Source organism: Schistocerca cancellata, chromosome 3 (assembly GCF_023864275.1).
Source record: "Schistocerca cancellata isolate TAMUIC-IGC-003103 chromosome 3, iqSchCanc2.1, whole genome shotgun sequence".
Lineage (NCBI taxonomy): Eukaryota > Metazoa > Arthropoda > Insecta > Orthoptera > Acrididae > Schistocerca > Schistocerca cancellata.
In genome coordinates this window covers 208,340,944-208,366,730 of record NC_064628.1, presented here as the reverse complement: position 1 = coordinate 208,366,730, position 25,787 = coordinate 208,340,944, and the positions used below count along the sequence as shown (strand labels likewise).

At 38.4% G+C, this 25,787-nt stretch overlaps 1 protein-coding gene across 1 annotated transcript; it reads left to right on the top strand.

Annotated features, from left to right (window-relative positions):
- Nucleotides 1-18: 18 nt before the first annotated feature.
- Nucleotides 19-24,995, top strand: LOC126174826 (translation initiation factor IF-3, mitochondrial). Its single transcript, XM_049921205.1, has 2 exons — nucleotides 19-729; nucleotides 24,792-24,995. Exons 1-2 carry the CDS (start codon nucleotides 160-162, stop codon nucleotides 24,915-24,917), a joined length of 696 nt encoding a protein of 231 aa, XP_049777162.1. The 5' UTR covers nucleotides 19-159; the 3' UTR covers nucleotides 24,918-24,995.
- Nucleotides 24,996-25,787: the final 792 nt, after the last annotated feature.

The following is a 25,787-nucleotide window of genomic DNA, read 5'->3' as shown; positions in this document are numbered from 1 at the left end:
GAAGATTTGCTTTGGTTTGTTTGTATATAGAAGGATCAGTCGCGCTGCTTACTTCACAACGGTGTAATTCAGTAATAAGGACTGTGTATGAATGTGTAAATATTAACATAAATGTTTTAACAGGGACTGTGTGCATGGAAGAAAAACGAGTGCGTACCAATGGCTAGTAGAACCATCAAAAGTATGTGTTTCGGTACGCGCCTGATACAACACTTTACGAATGATAGGTGTCATATCATCCCAGCAACTTTATTGTCACACGCAGTGCCATGGAAAAATGTAGGTTTCATTAATTACGCGACAAAACATGAATTAGAAACAAATCAAGACAAGAGTATAGGAACGAAGAAAAAGCAACCACATATCCCTAAAATTACATTACATGGTACGGACGGAAGTATTTCAGTAGTTTCACTGGAAGAAGCACAAAAGCTATCAAAGAGGCGTGATTTAAAATTACTAAAAGTAACAGATCTAGATTCAAGCCAACAGAGGCCTGTCTACAAGCTCCTTACTGAATCCCAGTATCTAGAAGAAGAGAAAGGACATAAAGATCTAAAGAAATTGAAAAAGGATACCGGTTTTAAAGGTTCCAAACTGTTGCCATTGACGACTAAAATAGGTGACCATGACTTACATGCAAGATTGAAGAACATTTCTAAATGGTTAGCTAAGAACTTTGAAGTACGAGTTGTCATTAGTGGTGATGAGCCAGATCAGTCAAAAAGTGTAAGTTCCCAAGAAATGAACTGCCTGGTGATTAACAACATGTGCTTATTTATGAAAATTTGCTGAATGTTGTAACCATTGTTTTGAGTACTTGTAGCTGAATGGCCGTGTGTTGTAACAATCCTTACCACCTGTGTTTCTGATTTTCTTACTACCAAGGGAGAAAATTTTGTATTACAGGGCTGTAGGATGCCAGGTCTGCTTACATGGTACATTAAAGTTTACTTCAAACCAAGTTTTCACAGTTTACTTCCGAATTTGTAAGATGCATTGGTGGAAGATTCCCTCCTCATTTTCTAATTAAGTGCATCTTATGCATGTTAAATGGCTTACATCTTTTGGATGGAAAATCGTTGCATTTGAATCAGTTGCTTTTCATTGCTAACATTTCTTATAGCCCGACCTTGTGCAAATCCTGGTTTGCAGGTATATGAAAGCTGTTGAAGCTGTTTACGCAGTTTGTTGCATTTATGTGACCCTTTATTCATTATTATCATAGGAAACTTTTGGGCCAAATCCTATAATTGTTTGCTTTAACAGTATAACCTTTTTGATTCTATCTGCAAGAATTGCAGAAGGCTATGCAAGTCTAAAAACAGGCTGGTCATTTCACTTAATATCAGAACGTTAAGCAGTTAAGTTTATTTCAGGAGAGAGATCTGGTTTTCTTTCCTGGAGATGTTAGTTTCTACAGTTATCTTCTGTATACACAGGTTTTTATTGTTGTCATGTTGGTCAGTACTTCAATATGATTTTGATATGTCCAGACATAATTTAGAAAACCCCTTGTGGAACACATGAATGTTTAAGATATTTTTCTTCCATATATATCAGTCTTTACCACAACCTAGATTTCAGGGAGGGGGAGGATGCAGGAGCAGTCACTGTCTCACTCAGACTCTTTATGTAGAAATAGTGTATCTTATTTTATTTTTATTTATTTGTGTTTTGTACTTAATAAAAGTATAATGTGACAGTAGTGCACATTATTTTCCTTCATTCTCAAAGTAACCCAGAAAAAGTAAAACTTTGTTTAATATATGCTTTATACACCACACTGAATTTAGCAGCCGATTTCTCCATGCCATTTAAACTTCTCTGAACTGCATGACGAGAACAATCCTTCCAGTGAATCATACAGTTCACAAATGTCTAGTAAAAACCATTATTTGCCTTTACACTCTTTTGCGTTACAGTACCTGTTATGGTCCCTCTGCCCATCGCATCCTATTTGTGTTACTGCACAGCTATCCCAGTTCATGTTCCCAATTGCGTATTGCATAGCTAATGGCTTCCAGTGGCAATAAAACTTTGATTTTCAATATTTTGTATAATTATTGACTGAATTTAGAAATTTAAAATGCTGTCGTGGTCTAGGCTAACTCATTAAAAGGCATAATGTTATGATAGAGCTTTAACACAATAAGACCAGTATTACAATCGGAAACTGTGTATGTATCTTGAGGCTGCATATCTCATGGAATGCAAGTATCTTGTTTATATTCTTCCGGTATTGGAAGTTAAGTGCACTTAGTGACTTAAACTTTACACACAATTTCAAATCTCTATGAAACTTTTTCTTGCTGACACCCTCCACAAAATGATGAAAGACAGAAAGTTTATCACTTACTACATTTTCACTGTTCAGACTTTAAAACCATCAATCAGGCATTGCAATTTAATTTGTAATTTTTTTTTACTGCGAATTCTGTTTGCAACATATTTTCGCACAGTATCCGCACACACCACTAAACATACTTACAAAATTATGTAATTATACAACACATAATGTGGGAGATACAATGTCATTAACATTGAGATGTGAGAAAAACTTGCTTTTGCTTAAAATGGAGCACAGGTTACCATGACTATAATCATTCAGTGTTTGATCATTAGAACACTTAGCAACTTCCGACACACTTTAAATGTAATTTCAAATCTTTTCTAAACTTTGTCTCACTTACATGCTTAACGTCAAATATTTAACACATTAAGTAATTTGTAAAGTGATCAGAAGATTGAAGCTGTTTTATACATGGGAGTTTGAATCATTAAAGAATTAAGGGTTTACAAGTTGAATCACTACTCCATCTATAAATTCAATAATTCTCATCTCCCACCCACTTCTCAGTCATGCCAAAAGGCAATGAACTTGAGGAACTGTGGCTATCTTGGGTGTGTACAGGCTAGGTGAAGGATGTCTTGGAACTTGGCAAGGATTGTGCTCCTAATACACTGTAGGCCCATTCAGTTTTGCTGTTAATATGCTGTATTCATAAGCTCTTGCCATGCAATAGCAATACACTATTCCATGGTGTGGAGTGTTGTTTGTTATAAGGAATGGGGATCTTGGCTTAGTTAACCTGCATTGTGAGGATGGTACTAACATCTACAAAAAGACTTTCTGTCTCTATGTGAGATACAGATATAAAGAGCAACCTCGAAGGCACTTGCCATACCTTATTTATATTAGGATTGCCCAGATAATGTACTCCTTTCCCTATATTTATCCTCATTCCATGGATAGTAGGGCCTGCTGATCTGGTGGTCAAGTGTGATGCTGTAAACAGAGAGGTCACAAGGTTGAATGCCATTCAAACCATGAAGATCTTTCAACCTGCATTTAAACTAGCCTTCACCAATCAATGATGTGAAGATTCATCAGTGAAAACGTGTGGTTTGGCTACCACTTTAAACTGTGTGTCCTCTTCCCCTCAATAGGGCTACTGTGGTTGGTTGGTGACACAAATCACACAAGTGGTGTCCAGTCGAGACCCTTGTATCAGGGCATAGAGGCACATGAAATTATTATTATTATTATACATCCCTTTCTCAGACGTTATGTCTGGTTTAAAATGGAAAGTGATGCGGACCTTGATCAAGTGTGACTTCCTTTTAACTGTACGGTATATGTTACATTGCATTTAGGAACTTTCGGGTAATTGAACATGTATCAATAATTACAGATTTCTGTAGTTGTATATATATGTTTGGATGTAGCTGTATTGCGTTGATGTACTGGTGGATATTGTGTGGTATGACTCCTGTAGTTGATAGTATAATTGGTATGATGTCAACTTTATCCTGATGCCACATGACCTTGACTTCCTCAGCCAGTTGGATGTATTTTTCAGATTTTTCTTCTGTATATTTGTTGTGTTGGGTATGGATATTTCGATTAGTTGCGTTAATTTCTTCTTTTTATTGGTGAGTATGATGTCAGGTTTGTTATGCGGTGTTGTTTTATCTGTTATAATGGTTCTGTTCGAGTATAATTTGTATTCATCATTCTCCAGTACATTTTGTGGTGCATACTTGTATGTGGGAATGTGTTGTTTTATTAGTTGTATGGCAAGTTGTTGATGTATTATTTTTGCTACATTGTCATGTCTTCTGGGGTATTCTGTATTTGCTAGTATTGTACATCCGCTTGTGATGTGATCTGCTGTTTCTATTTGTTGTTTGCAAAGTCTGCATTTATCTGTTGTGGTATTGGGATATTTAATAATATGCTTGCTGTAATATCTGGTGTTTATTGTTTGATCCTGTATTGCAATCATGAATCCTTCCGTCTCACTGTATATATTGCCTTTTGTTGTTGGATGCATCTTGATCGATGTGTGGCTGTATTAGATGATACGGGTGCTTGCCATGTAGTGTTTTCTTTTTCCAATTTACTTTCTTTGTATCTGTTGATGTTATGTAATCTAGAGTGTTGTAGAAGTGGTTATGAAATTGTAGGTCAATGTTGGTATAGCATAGGTATTTATAGCTTTTTTCTTGTTTCTTGCTGTCAATTCTGTTTTCAGTATTTTTGTTAGTCTTTGTCTATATTTTTCTTGTAGTTCTTCTTTAATATTTGTATTATCTATTCCTATTTTTTGTCTTTATCCTAGATATTTATAGGCATCTGTTTTTTCCATCGCTTCTATGCAGTCGCTGTGGTTATCCAATATGTAATCTTCTTGTTTAGTGTGTTTTTCCTTGACTATGCTATTTTTCTTACATTTGTCTGTTCCAAAAGCCATATTTATATCATTGCTGAATACTTCTGCTATCTTTAGTAATTGGTTGAGTTGTTGATTTGTTGCTGCCAGTAGTTTTAATTCATCCATGTATAGCAAATGTGTGATTTTGTGTGGGTATGTTCCAGTAATATTGTATCCATAATTTGTATTATTTAGCATGTTGGATAGTGGGTTCAGAGCAAGGGAGAACCAGAAAGGACTTAATGAGTCTCCTTGGTATATTCTACGCTTAATCTGTATTGGCTGTGATGTGATATTATTAGAATTTGTTTGGATATTAAGTGTGGTTTTCCAGTTTTTCATTACTATGTTTAGGAACTGTATCAATTTAGGATCTACTTTGTATATTTCCAATATTTGTAGTAACCATGAGTGGGGTACACTATCAAAAGCTTTTTGGTAATCAATGTATGCGTAGTGTAGCGACCTTTGTTTAGTTTTAGCTTGATATGCCACCTCTGCATCTATTATTATTATTATTATTATTATTTCCATAGATGCTCATGACAAATCACACAGGTAGTGTCCAGTCGAAACCCTTGTATCAGGGCATAGAGGTATATGAAATTATTATTATCTTCTTTCCTTTCTCAGACCTTAGGTCTGGTTAAAAATGGAAAGTGACGCGGACCTTGATCAAGCGTGACTTCCTTTTAACTGTACGGTATATGTTATATTGCATTTAGGAACTTTCGGGTGATTGAACATGTATCAATAATTACGGATTTCTGTAGTTGTATATATAAGTTTGGATGTAGCTGTATTGCATTGATGTACTGGTGGATATTGTTTGGTATGACTCCTGTTGTTGGTAGTATAATTGGTATAATGTCAACTTTATCCTGATGCCACATGTCCTTTACTTCCTCAGCCAGTTGGATGTATTTTTCAATTTTTTCTCCTGTTTTCTTCTGTATATTTGTTGTATTGGGTATGGATATTTCGATTAGTTGTGTTAATTTCTTCTTTTTATTGGTGAGTATGATGTCAGGTTTGTTATGTGGTGTTGTTTTATCTGTTATAATGGTTCTGTTCCAGTATAATTTGTATTCATCATTCTCCAGTACATTTTGTGGTGCATACTTGTATGTGGGAACATGTTGTTTTATAAGTTTATGTTGTAAGGCAAGCTGTTGGTGTATTATTTTTGCTACATTGTCATGTCTTCTGGGGTATTCTGTATTTGCTAGTATTGTACATCTGCTTGTGATGTGATCTACTGTTTCTATTTGTTGTTTGCAAAGTCTGCATTTATCTGTTGTGGTATTGGGATCTTTAATAATATGCTTGCTGTAATATCTGGTGTTTATTGTTTGATCCTGTATTGCAATCATGAATCCTTCCGTCTCACTGTATTTATTGCCTTTTCTTAGCCATGTGTTGGATGCGTCTTGATCGATGTGTGGCTGTGTTAGATGATACGGGTGCTTGCCATGTAATGTTTTCTTTTTCCAATTTACTTTCTTCGTATCTGTTGATATTATGTGATCTAGAGGGTTGTAGAAGTGGTTATGAAATTGCAGTGGTGTAGCCGATGTATTTATATGCATGATTGCTTTGTGTATTTTGCTAGTTTCTGCTCGTTCTAGAAAGAATTTTCTTAAATTGTCTACCTGTCCATAATGTAGGTTTTTTATGTCGATAAATCCCCTTCCTCCTTCCTTTCTGCTTAATGTGAATCTTTCTGTTGCTGAATGTATGTGATGTATTCTATATTTGTGGCATTGTGATTGTGTAAGTGTATTGAGTGCTTCTAGGTCTGTGGTACTCCATTTCACTACTCCAAATGAGTAGGTCAATATTGGTATAGCATAAGTATTTATAGCTTTTGTCTTGTTTCTTGCTGTCAATTCTGTTTTCAGTATTTTTGTTAGTCTTTGTCTATATTTTTCTTTTAGTTCTTCTTTAATATTTGTATTATCTATTCCTATTTTTTGTCTGTATCCTAGATATTTATAGGCATCTGTTTTTTCCATCGCTTCTGTGCAATCGCTGTGGTTATCCAATATGTAATCTTCTTGTTTAGTGTGTTTTTCCTTGACTATGCTATTTTTCTTACATTTGTCTGTTCCAAAAGCCATATTTATATCATTGCTGAATACTTCTGCTATCTTTAGTAATTGGTTGAGTTGTTGATTTGTTGCTGCCAGTAGTTTTAATTCATCCATGTATAGCAAATGTGTGATTTTGTGTGGGTATGTTCCAGTAATATTGTATTCACAATTTGTATTATTTAGCGTGTTGGATAGTGGGTTCAGAGCAAGGCAGAACCAGAAAGGACTTAATGAGTCTCCTTGGTATATTCTACGCTTAATCTGTATTGGCTGTGATGTGATATTATTAGAATTTGTTTGGATATTAAGTGTGGTTTTCCAGTTTTTCATTACTATGTTTAGGAACTGTATCAATTTAGGATCTACTTTGTATATTTCCAATATTTGTAGTAACCATGAGTGAGGTACACTATCAAAAGCTTTTTGGTAATCAATGTATGCGTAGTGTAGTGACCTTTGTTTAGTTTTAGCTTGATATGCCACCTCTGCATCTATTATCAGTTGCTCTTTACATCCTCGTGCTCCTTTGCAACAGCCTTTTTGTTCTTCATTTATAATTTTGTTCTGTGTTGTATGTGTCATTAATTTCTGTGTAATGACAGAAGTTAATATTTTGTATATTGTTGGTAGGCTTGTTATGGGGCGATATTTAGCTGCGTTTGCTGTGTCTGCTGGATCTTTAGGTTTCAGATAAGTTATTCCATGTGTAAGTGTATCAGGGAATGTGTATGGGTCTGCAGTGTAACTGTTAAATAATTTATATCTAAAAACAAAGATGATTTGACTTACCAAACGAAAGCGCTGGCACGTCGATAGACACACAAACAAACACAAACATACACACAAAATTCTAGCTTTCACAACCAACGGTTGCTTCGTCAGGAAAGAGGGAAGGAGAGGGAAAGACGAAAGGATTTGGGTTTTAAGGGAGAGGGTAAGGAGTCATTCCAATCCCGGGAGCGGAAAGACTTACCTTAGGGGGGAAAAGGGACGGGTATACACTCGCACACACACACATATCCATCCACACATATACAGACACAAGCAGACATATACAGAGGCCTCTAGTTGCTTTCTTAGTAGACAGAGAATTTCGGGACTGCTGTTGTTAGTTCTATAAATAGTTCTTCTGGTGTAGCTGAACCTAGGTAATGTAGACATATATTTTTTTTCAGTAACTGTAAAATTTTACCATGAGTGAGAAGTGTAGGTTCTGTCGTAGGTTTGTGAGTATTGGGTTACGGCGTGGTATTTGTTCATAGTATTTTCATTGGGGGGAATACAGTGGGGAAGCCAGTGGGCATTCTAGCGACATCCTCTCCTGGGAATGCAGAATCTTAGTAGAAATAAGTTGACAGAGGATCAGGAGCATAAGATCTGTGCCCTTCAGGTGCAGTTACAACGCACAAAGGAGGAACTAGATAGGTTGAGGATGGTGAAGGGTGGTGGGGAATGGGAACTGGCAGTTGGCAAGAAGGCGGCTGTGAGGAGGAGGTATTCAGACAGTCATACTTTGTATATATGCACTAGATTTGACCAACTGTCAGAGTTGAGTGGAGAGGAACCTCTTGCAGCTGTAGATGTATGGAACATGCAGCAGTCCTCAGCAGTTAGGAGGCCTAGGTCAGTTGCAAAGTCTAACAGAAAGAAGGAGGTTGTGCTGCTACGTAGTTTGCACGGTAGAGGTGTGGGCCAGCAGTTGTAGGAAGTGTTAGGGAGTGAGTACCAAGTCACCAGCATTGTGAAGCCTAGTGCAGGGTTGGCTCAGCTGACTAACAGGATAATCAGGTAGTGATAGTAGGTGGAGCAGGGAACAGTCTTAATAGGGACACGGATATACTGTAGGTGGTGACCTGCTAAATATAACTATTCAAACTGGTGGCACTAATTTGCATTTCGTGCAGCTGTTTCAGCATCATGGTCGGCCTCATCTTAATAATTTATGGTATCAGCAACTGGAAGCAGTTAATACCATAAATTATCTGGGAGTACGCATTAGGAGTGATTTAAAATGGAATGATCATATAATGTTGATTGTCGGTAAAGCAGATGCCAGACTGAGATTCATTGGAAGAATCCTAAGGAAATGCAATCCGAAAACAAAGGAAGTAGGTTACAGTACGCTTGTTCGCCCACTGCTTGAATACTGCTCAGCAGTGTGGGATCCGTACCAGATAGGGTTGATACAAGACATAGAGAAGATCCAACGGAGAGCAGCGCGCTTCGTTACAGGATCATTTAGTAATCGCGAAAGCGTTACGGAGATGATAGATAAACTCCAGTGGAAGACTCTGCAGGAGAGACGCTTAGTAGCTCGGTACGGGCTTTTGTCAAAGTTTCGAGAACATACCTTCACCGAAGAGTCAAGCAGTATATTGCTCCCTCCTACGTATATCTCGCGAAGAGACCATGAGGATAAAATCAGAGAGATTAGAGCCCACACAGAGGCATACCGACAATCCTTCTTTCCACGAACAATACGAGACTGGAATAGAAGGGAGAACCGATAGAGGTACTGAAGGTACCCTCCGCCACACACCGTCAGGTGGCTTGCGGAGTATGGATGTAGACGTAGATGTAGATGTAGAATGCGGGTGTTAGGCGCATTAACGTGGGGCTGGAGAGGGTGCTGATAGCAGAGGGCATGGGTCACATTTCAGTGGTGCCAGTTGGGTCTATCAGCCATGCATGGCCTGCACCTCTATAGCTGTAGGAAGGGGAGGCTGGCAAAGCTTATAGGTGACAGTGTAGTGGGTGGTGGTGGGATCACTCTATGGAAAAATTCCTGTAGTAGTTGGTGTTAGAGCTTCACCTTTTTTTAGATTGAAGTCAGCTGATAGGTATACCTGCTTAAAGGAAGTCCCTCTAATAAGAGCTCACCTTCAGAGGACATCATGTTTCCAAGTAGAGAAGGAGTTAGCACATTTCATTAAAATATAAGAGGTATTAGAGATAAAGTTAGTGAACTGCTTATAGATGTTAACTGTGAAATTATTGGTATATTGGAGCACCACTTAAATAATTTGACAATTCAGAGCCTTCCTTTAGTAGGATACAGATTAGCTGGCTGTTTCTCAAGGAGTTCCTTGCGGGGTGGGCGAGTGGCTATGTACGTAAACAACAGTATTGCATTTGAGTCCACAGATGTATCATGACACTGCATTGAGCAGATATTTGAATGTTGTGCAGGGGCAGTTGAATTTAGTGAAACTAAATTTGTAATTGTTGTTGTTTATAGGTCCCCTAACTCTGACTTCAGAGCATTTCTGCTCAAGCTAGAGAGAGTTCTTGATTCACTTTATAGGAAGTACTATAAATTAGTTATATGTGGCCACTTCAATATAAATTTTGTATATGATGGTGCAAGAAAAAGCATGTTGGTAGGTCTCCTAAATTCATGCGATCTGATGCAGACTGTGTTTTTTTCCAGCTAGGGTGCAGGGAAACAGTAGCACATCCATAGACAATATTTTTATTCATTCTTCATTACTAGATGGGCATTTTGTTAGTAAAAGGGTGAATGGCCTTTCAGACCAAGATGCAGAAATTTAACACTAAAAGGCTTTTGTTCTAAAAAAATGTCACATATAATTACAAACTGTGTAGGAAAGTTAATCCAACAGCAATAAGGAGTTTTTTAAACCTTTTCAAGGAACAAGAGTGCCAGGATGTTTATAGTGCCGATAACACAGATGACAAATATAATGCTTTCCTTGACACAATTCTCATGCTCTTTGAGAGTTGCTTTTCATTATAATGTTCTAAATGGGGTACTAGCAATAAAAGCCAACGCGGGTGGCTGACTAGTGGGCTAAGGATATCATATGGAACAAAGCGGGAATTATATCAGAATTTTAGAAGTTGTCACAATCGAGCTACAGTAGCCCATTACAAACAGTATTGTAAGTTGCTTAAAATGTTATTGGGAAGGCAAAGAGATGTGCTATGCAAATAGAATAGCTAATTCACAGGATAAAATTAAAACCATATGGTCAGTTGTGAAGGAAGTGTCTGGTCAGCAACACAAGGTCAATGATATAAAGTCAGTTCGTAGTAAAAATATTTCTATTACTGATAAATCAGATATATGTGCATTATTTAACAATCATTTTCCAAACATTGCTGGTAAATTAAATAAAAATTTAGTTTCTACAGGGAATCATATAACTTTCTTGGCAGATGACTTTCTGAGATTGATGTCTGAAATACTTCTCTGTGATACAGACAAGGGGGAGATTGAGTCAGTAATTAAATCACTGAAGACTGAGGATTCTCAAGGGTATGATGAAGTGCCTAGCAGAATATTAAAGTACTGTGTTGCACATGTTAGCTCTGTATTTAGCCATATTTGAAATTTTCCTTTAGGAATGGTCAGTTTCATGAACAATTAAAGTACTCTGTAGTAAAGTTGCTATATAAAGAGGGCGAAAGATATAATGTAGAAAATTCTAGACCGATTTCTATGCCATCAGTGTTTGCTAAAGTTACTGAAAAGGCTGCGTATGAAAGGATAATTGATCATTTTATACCTCACGATTTTCTATCAGATGTACATTTCGGCTTTAGAAGTCATTTAACAACTGAAAATGCTATATTCTCTTTTCTCTTTGAGATACTGGATGGGTTAAACAAAAGGTTTTGAAAGCTAGGCGTATTTTTTGATTTAACTAAGGTATTTGATTGTGTTGATCACAAAATATTGCTCCAGAAGTTGGGCCATTACAGAATACGGGGAGTAGCTCACAATTGATTCACCTCTTACTTTAGCAGCTGAGAGCACAAGAACATTATTCACAGTGTTGAGAATGGCTGTGATGTGGGGTCTGAGTGGGGTATAGTCAAATGGGGGGTGCCCCAGGGATCAGTGTTGGGGTCACTCCTGTTCCTTATTTATATAAATGATATGCTCTCTAGTATTACGGGTAACTCTAAAGTATTGCTGATGACACTACCTTGGTAGTAAGGGATGTTGTGTGGAACGTTGGCTTGGTTTCAAATAGCCTAAGCTTATGGCTTGCACAAAATAACTAATGCTAAATCACAGTATGACTCAGTTTTTACAGTTTCTAAGTCACAATTAAACCAGAACTGATGTTTTAATTTCGCTGAATGGACATACGATTAGTGAAACTGAACAGTTCAGATTTCTAGATGTTCAGATAGACAGTAAACTGCCATGGGAAGCCCACATTCAGGATCTTGTTCAAAGACTTAATGCTGTCATTTTTACTGTTGGAATGGTATGTGAAGTGAGTGATCGTTTGATACTAAAATTAGTCTACTTTGCTTATTTTCATTCGTTTATGTCATATGGTACAATATTTTGAGGTAACTCTTCCTATTCTAAAAGGATATTTTTAGCTCAGAAATGAGAGGTTCGTGCAGTGAGTGGTGTAAGTTCACAAACCTCTTGTTAACCCCAGTTCACGAGTCTGGGTATTTTGACATTTGCCTCTCAATATATAAATTCCTTACTGTCATTTCTTGTTAACAGTATTAGCTTATTCCCAAGAATAAGCAACTTACACTCAGTTAATACTTGGCAGAAATCAAACCTGCATTTCGATCGGACTTCCTTAACTCTTGTGCAGAAAGGTGTGCAGTATACTACTGTATCCTTTTCCAATAAGCTACCACTCAAATTCAAAAATCTTAGCTGTAATCATGCACTTTTAAATCGAAACTGAAGAGTTTCCTCATGGGTCACTCCTTCTATTCTGTCGAGGAGTTCCTTGAAAAATTAAGTTGATTCTTGTTATATTGTTGGCTGTGTTTACTTAAACTTATGGCTTGACTTTTTTCGGCTTCATAAACATTTTATTTTTATCTGTTATTGCTTTTATGTTGTAACTTCATGTACTGACTTGCTCCATGACTGTGGAAATTTGCTCCTCAATTTGGTCCTACGGAATTTGACGTGTGAATAAATAAATAAATTTGAGAGCAACAACACCCATTCTACGGAGAGGATTTTAGGTACCTGAACTGACAGCATATGGTTAAAATTAACTGCCCAATAGTAACAGGAATCTTAAGTCTTTCCCTGAAGGGAGAGATCCCTTGGGAAGTTATCATTGTACCTGTAGTGTATTACTCGCCAAAATCTATTCAGTGCTTGTGAAATGAGATGCATTTGCCAGAAAAAATGTGTTTCCTCTCAAGTTAACTATATCCATAATGCTAAATGACGTGGAGAATTTTGCTTAGTTACAGAAATTCATAACACCTTCAGTTATAGAAAGGATGGTTTGTCCTAAAGCAGTTTGATGAGTATCAAGGGGTCAACGGAAGTGTCGATTCCACCTGTCTGCTTTAACTCAAGATGTAATAGTGTTGTGGTGTGTGACATCACTACGGCACAGAGTTTTTGAGTTGATTGTGTTTGCAGATGTGTTGTAATTGATGGTGTCCTCAGGTGCGGGATGTGGATGTGCTGAGTTTAACATGTGTTATTGGGGTCATTCGAGTTTTGATTGTTCTCGTGCTAACGTGGTTTTGAATTTAGGTAGTTGGTGTGGTAATGTGGGTTGTGGCAGTGTTTTCAGTGAGTTGTTAAGGTTTTTTTTTTTTTTTGTTTATGTGTTTGGCATTTTTGTTAGATCTGATTAGTTTGGTGTTTGTTGTGCAGAAAGAAGTCTAATTTTTTTAATTGATTTTTTGTTAGGTATGGATATGACAGTGAAGTTCATGAGTGTATCATTATGTTCTGAGATGGGTGATGATTTGATGTCCGTATACAGTTTCTGCAGATGTTTGGTCTTATTGCTGAATATGTTAAGCGTCATGTTTGTGGAAACAACATGAGGGGGTTCTGGCAGCTCAGACTCAGGATATGTATATGTGGCACGCCACACAAGTGTGTGTGTGTGTGTGTGTGTGTGTGTGTGTGGTGGCCAGTGTAGGTAGTATTGCCAGAGGCTTTTGTTGGTAAGTAATTCTATAGTAATTGTGATGTTCTGTGTGTTGTGTATTTATGATAGGTTGGTTGTGTTTTAATTGGTGTAGTGAATGTGGGGTATTTGAATTTTTGAGATGTTGGGGTTTTGGTTCCACTTTTTGGAGTTGTAGGTGTTTGTTTTTTGGTATCGATAGCTGCTATACAGGCCAGGGGAAGTGTCCAATTCCTGTGGTCTTGCTAGTGTAGTGGAATGCTGTAAATTAATTTTTTGTTATATTATTTGTTGTGGGAAGGTGCAGTGTTCATTTATTGTTGTATATTTATCTTATCTCCACCCTAAACTCTCAATTTTCCATGGTTGTTCCATAAGTTTCATTTCATTTTTGGAGGGAGATGTTATTGTGTCATTTTAATGTGTGTGTGTGTGTGTGTGTGTGTGTGTGTGTGTGTGTGTGTGTGTGTGTTGTCATCATTTTGTATAATGCTGGAAGTAGCCATTTCCGCCATGCTGATGACATCATGGGTCAAAGCAGACGGGTGGAATTGGACGCTTCTGTAATGCTGTATTATAAAAACTAAATCTGTTAGGTTGGAGCTTTTAGTTTGCTGCCAAATGGCTCTGGGAGTTTTATAGTGTTTCTCTAATCACATGTATCTGATGTAGTATCATAGTTCTTTCGCTATGTACTTATCCTCTTCACTTCTGATGTTTTAAGGCATGATATGGTCCAAGGTTTATTTTTGTGTTTTGTGTGTGTGTGTGTGTGTTTGTTGTAGTGACATGAATTACATAATTATTTCTTGAAAAAATTACCTTTTTTATAGTTTTAACTACACTTGTCTTGGGCTGTGTAGCATGGGTGCTAAATGCTGAGCTCTTGAGCACCCAAAATAATTTTATCATTGACATCATTTCTGTTATTGGTGCCAGAGAGAATTTTTCTTGATTTTGCAAATATTATAAATATATGTTTATTTACTTAATCTCTGTTTTGTTTTATAAACCCTTTTTCTCATTATTTTCTTTCTCCTGTGTGAATCATAGCATTCCCTTAAGTAGATTAAAATATTATCGTGTCACTGGCAGTTCTGCGAAATGGTTCGAGTCTTATGTAGCTAACAGGAAACAAAGGATGTTGTTGCAAAATACCTGTACAATAAGCAGTCAGTCTTCATCTGATTGGGAATTAATTACATATGGTATTCCTCAATAATTGCTCAGAATTGCTGAAGCGTGTAAACAAGTATGTGTTTGCAGTGAGAAAGATATCAGATGTAAAAGATGTAAATACAAAAAAACTTGTGTACTTTGCTTATTTTCATTCTGTTATGTCATACGGGATCATATTCTGGGGTAACTTGTCAAACTGAGCAAACGTTTTTAGCATGCGAAAGAGTGTAATGAGACTCATTTATGGTATAAATTCGAGAACATCATGTAGAAACCTGTTCAAGGAATTTTGTATTCTAATGACTGCTTCTCAGTATATTTATTCCTTGATGAAATTTGTTGCAAGTAATATAGCTCTGTTTCCAACCAATAGCTCAATTTGTAGTATCCATACTAGAAATAAGAACAGTCTATAAGACCTAAAATTACTTACCTTGGTACAAAAAGGGGTCCAATATGTGGGAACACACATTTTCTCGGGGTAGTGAGTATTATAGTCATTTGTTTTATGTCTTTTATGCTATACTTTCTGACCTGTTCCACACCCATGAGGATCATCTCATTTCTGTGTCTATGGAATTAAAACTTAATCTAATCCAATCTGTGTTTTCTTTATTTTCTGCTGCCATCCACATTTTCCCTCTTTGTGGTACTGTTTATACGTTTACACGACTTTCAAATCTTGGGTGTACTTTCCTTCCGTCTTTATCATACAAATATCCCACTTTCTTCTGGCAACTCTAAAAGCAACAAACTAACAGTGCAACATTATTACTCTCAAGAGGAATGATATGACACTTCAAAAGCTTAGCAAGCAATAATTTATTTATAACCCTTAGCTCTATGGAATGTCTTAATCGTAATATTTTACCACACAATATTCCATTATCATGATTATTGTGTTTTTTACGTGGCCTTCTCCAGAAGTTGATACCTCATTTGGATGCTGTCAGCTGCAATTAAACATTTGCTTCAAATATGTGTTGGTACTGGGAAAAGAGAGAAGCTAACCTGAGACTGAAGGATTTTACCAGCTTTTGATCACTTTCTCATATAGTGGAGACCAGATGTTATAGATGCATTAATAACACTTCCTGTTACAGTTTGGGGAAACAAAATCATAAATTTATATGTAGAAGATAAAGAACAGTTAAGTTAACTGAAAAGTTTAGAAAAAAGAACAATATATGAACACCATTATTTCCTTTTTATGTTTCACATAATGTGATGAGATATTTACACTTGTGTACGTAACTGCCATTACTTTCCACCTACAATTGCGTAAGTGATCAACATTTGTCAGCAGATTAACTTTTTGAAAATGTAAAATGAGTATGCCTATATGGCTGCTCTACTATCCACACTTACCTGCCTGGTTTATTTGCTGCAACTCTAGTCTTATAATACAGGCCAATATCTCTTTTTATCGGTCTCAAGAATATGCATGGCAGAAACAAATCCAAGATATGGGGTTCTAAATCACACACTGAAGTCAAAGTTCAAATTGAATGCATCTGCCATTTATTCTCATCATGCATAGAACTTGTCATAATGGCTCACTAACCACACATCTTCACAAAAAATGTAACTGGGGATGATGACACCTAAACAAAGAAAATGTATTCAAACGATTGATTCATTATAATATTAACTACTGAAAATCACATATTTTCAACAGCATTGTAACACTGATTTAAGATATTTATTTTGTGTCAAACCTTTATGCTTGAACTTTAAGATAATGTGATCTGACTATCCTTTTCACCCCAAAGTCTTACCTGTTACCCAAAATTTCAGTATACCTATTGGAAAAGTTGTAATTAGATGTTTGATGTTACAAAAGAAATTAGTTCATTCCTATTGATAAACAACAAAAATAAAAAAAAAAAGTTACGGAAAAAAACCACAGTACCAAAAAGTAATTAATGCAGAGTAATGAAATTTTGGGAATTCATTTCTCTAGGTAATATACACTCCTGGAAATGGAAAAAAGAACACATTGACACTGGTGTGTCAGACCCACCATACTTGCTCCGGACACTGCAAGAGGGCTGTACAAGCAATGATCACACGCACGGCACAGCGGACACACCAGGAACCGCGGTGTTGGCCGTCGAATGGCGCTAGCTGCGCAGCATTTGTGCACCGCCGCCGTCAGTGTCAGCCAGTTTGCCATGGCATACGGAGCTCCATCGCAGTCTTTAACACTGGTAGCATGCCGCGACAGCGTGGACGTGGACCGTATGTGCAGTTGACGGACTTTGAGCGAGGGCGTATAGTGGGCATGCGGGAGGCTGGGTGGACGTACCGCCGAATTGCTGAACACGTGGGGCGTGAGGTCTCCACAGTACATCGATGTTGTCGCCAGTGGTCGGCGGAAGGTGCACGTGCCCGTCGACCTGGGACCGGACCGCAGCGACGCACGGATGCACGCCAAGACCGTAGGATCCTACGCAGTGCCGTAGGGGACCACACCGCCACTTCCCAGCAAATTAGGGACACTGTTGCTCCTGGGGTATCGGCGAGGACCATTCGCAATCGTCTCCATGAAGCTGGGCTACGGTCCCGCACACCGTTAGGCCGTCTTCCGCTCACGCCCCAACATCGTGCAGCCCGCCTCCAGTGGTGTCGCGACAGGCGTGAATGGAGGGACGAATGGAGACGTGTCGTCTTCAGCGATGAGAGTCGCTTCTGCCTTGGTGCCAATGATGGTCGTATGCGTGTTTGGCGCCGTGCAGGTGAGCGCCACAATCAGGACTGCATACGACCGAGGCACACAGGGCCAACACCCGGCATCATGGTGTGGGGAGCGATCTCCTACACTGGCCGTACACCACTGGTGATCGTCGAGGGGACACTGAATAGTGCACGGTACATCCAAACCATCATCGAACCCATCGTTCTACCATTCCTAGACCGGCAAGGGAACTTGCTGTTCCAACAGGACAATGCACGTCCGCATGTATCCCGTGCCACCCAACATGCTCTAGAAGGTGTAAGTCAACTACCCTGGCCAGCAAGATCTCCGGATCTGTCCCCCATTGAGCATGTTTGGGACTGGATGAAGCGTCATCTCACGCGGTCTGCACGTCCAGCACGAACGCTGGTCCAACTGAGGCGCCAGGTGGAAATGGCATGGCAAGCCGTTCCACAGGACTACATCCAGCATCTCTACGATCGTCTCCGTGGGAGAATAGCAGCCTGCATTGCTGCAAAAGGTGGATATACACTGTACTAGTGCCGACATTGTGTATGCTCTGTTGCCTGTGTCTGTGTGCCTGTGGTTCTGTCAGTGTGATCATGTGACGTATCTGACCCCAGGAATGTGTCAATAAAGTTTCCCCTTCCTGGGACAATGAATTCACGGTGTTCTTATTTCAATTTCCAGGAGTGTATTTACGCGATTAACATTGCAAGATCACTTGATATTGTAAGCGTGACATAAACAGTTGCAAATGTGTAATGCTGGTACATTAATAACTGGTGCAACCACCAGAATGTTGAATGTGAGCATGCAACTGTGCATGCATTGTGTTGTACAGGTGCCGAATGTCAGTTAGTGGGATGGAGTTCCATGTCTGTTGCTCTTGGTCAGTCAATACCAGATAGTTATTGCAGGCTGTGGATGACACTTGAGCTGTTGTACGAAGATATGCCATATGTGCTCAATTGCAGACAGATCTGTTGATCGTGCAGGCCAAGGCAACAAGTTGCAGAGCATGTTAGGTTATGACAGTCGTATGTGGGTGAGTGGTATCTTGTTGGAATCCTGTCTGTTAATGGCAGCACAACAGGTTGAATCACCAAACTGACATACAAATTTGTGTCAGGGTGTGCGGGACAATGTGCTGTCATACAAAATCGCATCGCAGACCATAACTCTGGATGTAGGTCCAATGTGCGTAGCAAGCAGACAGGCTGGTTGCAGACCCTCAGCTGGCCTCCTTCTAACCAACAAATGGCCATCACTGGCACTGAGGGCAGAACCAGCTTTCATCAGAAAACACAGGTGACCTCCAACCTGCCCTCCAATTAGCTCTTGCTTGACACCACTGAAGTTGCACATGGGGGTGGTTTGCGATCACTGTAATACACACTACAGGGCGTCTAACTCGAAGCCATCCTTGAAGTAACTGATTTGTAACACTTCGTTTTGTCACTGTGGTGCCAGCTGCTGCTCTAATTGCTGCTGCAAATGCAGTGTGATGCATCAGAGCCATAAGCTGAACATGATGGTCTTTCCTCTCAGTAGTTCCACGTCGCCATCTGGAGCCCAGTCTTCTTACGACCGTATATTCTCGTAACCACCACTGCCAGCAATCATGTACAGTAGCTAAATTCCTGTCAAGTCTTTCTGCAATATCAAAGAAGGAATATCCAGCTTCTTATAGCCCTATTATACAACTTCATTCAAACTCAGTTAGGGGTTGATAATGGCATATTTGTTGCCTTAAAGATATTCTTGACTAACATCAACTCATCAAACCTAATCTCAAAAGTTACTTGCATTCATGACTGTTACAGTGTGTACTTATGGCAAACTGGATTTTCATCTCATAATGGTAATGCTAGCACCACTCTTATGTGGCTAGCATGAAATTTTAGTAGGCACCATCATTCAGATGTAGAAACACACCTAACAACTTTTCTTTGTGTCTCATAACTCCTTCTTGGTGTTATGATTTTTTGTCTGTCAGTATAACTGTTGATTGTAAACGTCAGCTCTTCCCCCCTCCCCCCTCTCCCTGTCTCTCTCCCTCGCTCCTTTTTTTTTAAAACACACACACAGTGTATGCTTAAAAATTCTTAAAACTGGAGCACACAACTTTCAGCATTGTATCATCCCTTCCCATTGAATAAAAGATTGAATATGACTGTGTATATTGTACATTGGATTTTTGTTAACCACATCTTCAGACCAACAGGTAATTGTTAAGCACATAATTGAGGGTAATCAATGCTGATGCTGGTTGGCCACTGCCTCAGTATCACACTTCTGCAGGGTAATTCAGTCCATTGCAATTGAGCAAGGTGGTGTCAAAACCTGCAGAAATGGAACATTGTTGCAAGCAAGTTCTTGTTCATTTATTAATCAGATAAAGAGAAAAATGTGATACTAGTTGACAGTGTCTCATGAAGTGTGGACATATAACATAATTGGTAATGATTTGTCTATTGAATGGGGATGTTATGCTTGGTGACACCTTGATTCTATTCATGATTAGTAAACTAGACAATTTGTCTGTTTACTGTCAAATGTCCTACACAACATAAAATTGTATCAGCCCTAATGTGTCTCTCAATGTAAACATATACCATAAATTATGCCCAGTCAAAGAAAATCTTGAGCTCAGAGTCCTTGTTGGTTACTATACGCTTTGTGAATAAGATGGTGGGAGGGGGCATGTGCGCTGATAGTGAATGCTGCATGGTACAGTCCTAAAATGAAACTAAATGCCTCACGCTACTGGATTTCACTCATCCAAGAGGAGACAAGATGCATCTCTGCATAGGAACATCAATAGAGGCAGCAGTGTTCTCTTGAGTACAGCTTGAAACAGCACACTAGCATTGGAACAGTGCTAGAGAGAGCACCTTTAATATGGATTAGTCTTCATGGGAAGCTCAACTTACAGCAAAAATGCCTTCAGGGTGCAACACTTATGGCTATTTTCAACTTGAAGAAAGTAGAATTATGTAGTTCATACTTGATTCAGTTATAAATTGTGAATCTATCCTACCTTTATGTGTCGACCAATGGAAAATCCAGGATGGAATCTAACAATACAGGATGTACATGAAGTCTGGGAACACTTTCAATTATTTATTGCACAAGAACCAAACATTGTACAGATATCACATGCTGTTTTGAAGAGAAACCCTGAAAGTTTTTTTTCATGTATACTGCCACAGCGCAGTTTGGTAGTTTTCTGATAGTCAGCGCTAGTCGCAAACATGGCGAGTTCAGGTGCAGAGCAAGCTGTTTCATGAAATGGCCTCCCTGATCACCAGATCTCACTCCGTGTGACTTTTTTCTGCGGGGACACATTAAAGATCTGGTGTATGTACCACCTCTACCACGTGATAGCAGAGCTCCGGGAGAAAATACGGGAAGCGACTGCCACAGTTGATGATGCCTTGCTGGGATGGGTATGGCAAGAATTTGATTACCATATTGATATCACGGTTCGCATATCAAATGTTTGCAAAAAGAACTTTGAGAGCTTCTCTTCAAAATGCAATATGTATGACATCTGTACAATGTTTAGTTCTTGTGCAATAAATAATTGAAAGTGTACCTGGACTTTATGTACATGCTGTATTATGAAAAGGAAAGTTGCCACTCACCATATAGCAGAGATGCTGAGTCGCAGAGAGGCACAACAAAAAGACTATTACAAATAAAACTTTTGGCTTGTAAGGCCTACATCAGAAATAGATCACACACACACACTCATGCCAACATAACTCACACCCACACATGTGAACGTGTCTTCACACGTGTGTGAGTTGCGTCTTTTGCCTGAGGGAGTGTGTGTGTGTGTGTGTGTGTGTGTGGGGGGGGGGGGGGGGGTCTATTTTTGATGTAGGCCTTACTGGCCGAAAGCTTAATTTGTAACAGTCTTTTTGTTGTGCCTATCTGCGACTCAGCATCTGCACTATATGGTGAGTGGCAACTTTCCTTTCCATAATATTGCTACCTTTATATGTATGGTTCTATCCTGTTTGCAGCTGACTATCTTTTAAAAAGGACTGCTAAATCTTGACAAAATAAATGTGTCCATAGTCACAATTCATAACAGCATTTTATAATAAAAGTGTTTTAAATGTAACAGTGAAATTATTTGATGGATTATGTAATAATATAAAAAAGCAGCAGTATTAAAATTCCTTTAAAAATAATCTTAAGTTATTTGTGATGGAAACTACTTTTATGCAGTAACAAAACTGTTGAGTAACAAAATGTGGTATTTATAAATTATACATGTACATTGAGATTAAAAGTGGTGGAAATTTGTACTATTTAAAGATATCCTTCATTTCCTGAAACCCTCTTTCCTGTCGTCAACTTTTTCTAGCCAGTGCCCTCCACCTGCCTCTGCGCACTTTGCTCCTTCCACTCCAGCCTCACACAAGTCTTCTATCCTCTCGGCAAATGTGCATAGGACTCCCCCCACCCCCCCCCCCCCCACCCCACCCCATCCCGCAACCCCTTCACCACTCCCACCAAGCACAACTTCTTGATGCTGCATCTAGCTGGCCACCATCCTGTCCCCAGCACATTCCTGCACGTTAACCACTGGCAGTACTACAGCTTCTTCCCCCACCTCCACCCTGCTATCCCTCCATCATCCTGCCCCACACTGTATCTGTACTCACACTACACACCTCAGCAGAGACTGCTATTCAATACAGTTGAGCCTTAACACCCAAAGATCACAGTGGCCATTTATGTGAAGTTGTGCATATATATATCTGTGTGTGTGTGTGTGTGTGTGTGTGTGTGTGTGTGTGTGTGTGTCTTTTTCTAAATATGATGGAAGATTTACTGTAACTCAGCCACAAGTTGCAGTTAAATTTTTCATTAATAAAGAAAAAGTAGAACAGCCAAAATTCACATATAACTTTTTCTTAAATATAAAATGTTACATGCAACTTGTGGCCGTTCTATAGTTTTAATTTCTAACAGTCCTCTTCACCTGCAGGCTTGTGTTTGGTAAATTTTTCTGTTAATGTCGTCACCTCTCTTGTCCCATGACCCTTTTTTTTTTACTGAAAAATAAATTACCCTGTATCCATTATACTAATGACGTATTTACTGAATCAAATCAGTAAATGACAATACCTGCAAACAGTAAAGTGATGTTGATGGTGTCTGCTGAGGCATCTGCTCAGACTTCTTATAGAAGCTGCTCAAATACATCTAGCATTGGTACCAAAACTGTATGTGAACAAGAGAAGGTAAATAATCAGTCAGTGTGTTATTTATTTCTTATGATGGAAATTGTACTAATAATTTCTCAAAAATTTTTAGTTTTAACTTTATTTTACATTATAAAGAGGTTTATTTTAACAGTTACCACTATGAAAAACTTCAGTCGCAGTTTATATTGTGTACAGTGCCTTTTTGAACAGTTTTAAGACAACTAACAGTGCCAGGATGAATTTTCGATCTGTGCCTGGCCACGACATCTTGGTAGATGATTGTTGCAGTGTCTGTGTGTTTATGGGTTACATTTTTTGATATGACCTGTCAAGCCAATGGCAGCATGGCATCTCTTGGCACAATTGTCACAAGTGTATCTGGTTGCTGAGGAAGGAGCAGTGGTAGCATTCCGAACCTTTTTCTGCCTTAATCTGTCTAACAAGCCTTCATCATGCTTCGACATTCCAGATGATATATCATCATGCCACTCTGGTCTCAAGCTAGCCCGTGCCTCCCATCTGTTTGTGTCAATTCCAAAGCTCTCCATATCTCGTTTACAGGAGTCCTTGAACCTCAGTACAGGACGTCCTACAGGTCTTTTGGCTATAGAGATCTCTCCAAGCATCACCTCACATGGTAATCTGTCAGGATCCATATGGTGGACGTGTCCCAGCCAGCGGAGTCTTCTCTGCTTCAAAATAGCTGAAATACTGTTGCAGTTAGTTTTAGATAGCACTGCTTCGCTGGACACTTGGTCCTTCCACGTTACTCTGAGGATGGATCTCAGACACCGCATGTGGAAAGCATTAAGGCAACGTTCTTGTTTGGCATAGGTAGTCCCTCAAGTATGCAGGAAACTTTTGTGAAGTTTGGATGAGCATGTACTGGTTGAATTAAAGTTGTGAGGGTGAGTCATGAGACATGCTTGGATAGAGCGCTTGCCCAAGAAAGGCAAATTTCCCGGGTTTGAGTCTTGATCCACACACAGTTGTAATCTGACAGGAAGATACAACTAACATTGGTCTTGAGAACTTCATGTGCATCCTCTTTTTTGTAAAGCAGTGTGAATAATATTTAAGATCATCTGGGAAAATACTTGCCTAAAAGAAGGTATTACACAAGTAGCTAAGTTAATTACTAATCTAAGCTTGCAGATGTGTACAAGTCCACCTCATCTTTCATTGTAGCCACATAAGTTGTCTCACTTCCTTGAATTACTAAGTGCTTTATTTCTTTGTCCAGGGAAGACCTATTTCCTTTGAATTGCTGATACATGAAGTCTATAAAAAATTATATAGGCCTACCTTATGATACAAGGACAATTTTATTTCAGTCTACTCACAATGGAGAAGAAAATTATCATGAAGATTCTACTTATCAGTATAATTTCAGTGCACCTTTATTTTGTAATTAAAGTCACTGAATATGATACCCCCTCCTGTTTTTTGCCTTTGGACTAATCATGTAATCAAGAACTCTTCATATCTTTTCCTTTAATCTGTTCACAAGTGATGTAATATGCTTTATATGATGGGAAAGAACATGGAATTATTACATTGTAATTCTAATTGTAGAGATGATGTGTTAAGTCACAACAAAAAGACACTTACACAATAGATTCCAGCCAAAGCATTCCTTAGGAAAGAAACCACACACGCATATATTCACATAAGGAAGCACACCTCACTTACATAATAGCCATCTCCAGCAGTTTGGACAAGTATGAGCTTTGGCCAAAAGCCAATGTGTAACTCTCTTTTTGTTGTGCCTGCCTGCAACTTAGTGTGTCATCTTTACGGTAAGTAGCAATCTTATCGTTTCCTTGTATTGTTGATATTCAGATTTGGAGTTTCCATTGTTTAATTCCAATTATCTGATCTTCCAGTTTTCATTGTGCAGTTATTTTGTTCCATTAACTGAATTTAATTTTTTCGGAGCTCATTTCATTTATCCTTTTTTGACATTCAGTTTCATTTCTTTACAGGAAAAGATTTATGATGAGATTACAGCCCACCTGAAAAATGAAGGTCGTATTATTCAGAAACGGTTTAAAGGAAATGACTTGAAGTTCCAGATACTACCCCTTAAAAAGGAAATCAAAGAAGAATAGTGGCTTCCTAATTTTTCCAATCAAACAATTATGAATGCATAAGAATTTCAAAATAAATTTGTAATTTTAAATGTTGTATATGATTATTTGTATATTTCTGACCTTTTTTTTACCCTCACTGCTAATTATTCCTTTGCCTGTTCAATTTATGGAGACATATGATATGTCGCAGTTGTCTCTATGTTTATGGTAATAGATTGCTAACATGAGAGGCTGGCATCCATATTTATGGACCACATTGTATGTATTTGCTATGTAATTGAATGATGGGTGTAATGCTTCTCCTACAGCAGCATTGTAACTAAACAAGACACCCACAAACTTGAGGCCACATTGAGCATTTTTCAGCCATCATTGATTGTTGTTGTCAAGCTGACTCCTGCTGAGAGACAAACCACTTGTTTTGTATGCCCAAATCTCTTTAATCTTGAGTGCTGTAGATGATGCAGTGGTTTCAGTATTCAAATTGCCTGTGATGCAATGAAAAAACTGAAATTTTTCATTAAACTAATAAAAAGAAACATTTTTAAATTTACTGTTGTATTAACTTTATTTTATGTCTGCAAATAATAGTAGAAATTGCCAACGAACTACAGATTTTGTGTCTCAATGATACAGACTACTAAGCAAAGAAGAGAATGCTGAAAGCTGCAAGAAATATGTAGAGGGTCTATATAAGGGAAACAAACTTGAGGACAGTATTAAAGAAAGAGAAATGACCTAGGTGAAGATGAGATGGCAGATAAGATAGTACAAGAAGACTTTAATAGAGCACTGAAACACCTACGAGGTATGTGAGAAAAGTAATGAGACCGACAACATTGAGTATTCTGGCAATGCAGTACTGTTCTACTTGTGTAGCCCAGTGTG

What these genes read in the sequence shown, in the direction of transcription:
- LOC126174826 (XM_049921205.1), top strand. Translation starts at nt 160, where the DNA reads ATGGCTAGTAGAACCATCAAAAGTATGTGTTTCGGTACGCGCCTGATA. An exon ending in AGCCAGATCAGTCAAAAAGT is followed by an intron (nt 730 to 24,791) that starts GTAAGTTCCCAA and finishes ATTTCTTTACAG; the next exon opens with GAAAAGATTTATGATGAGAT.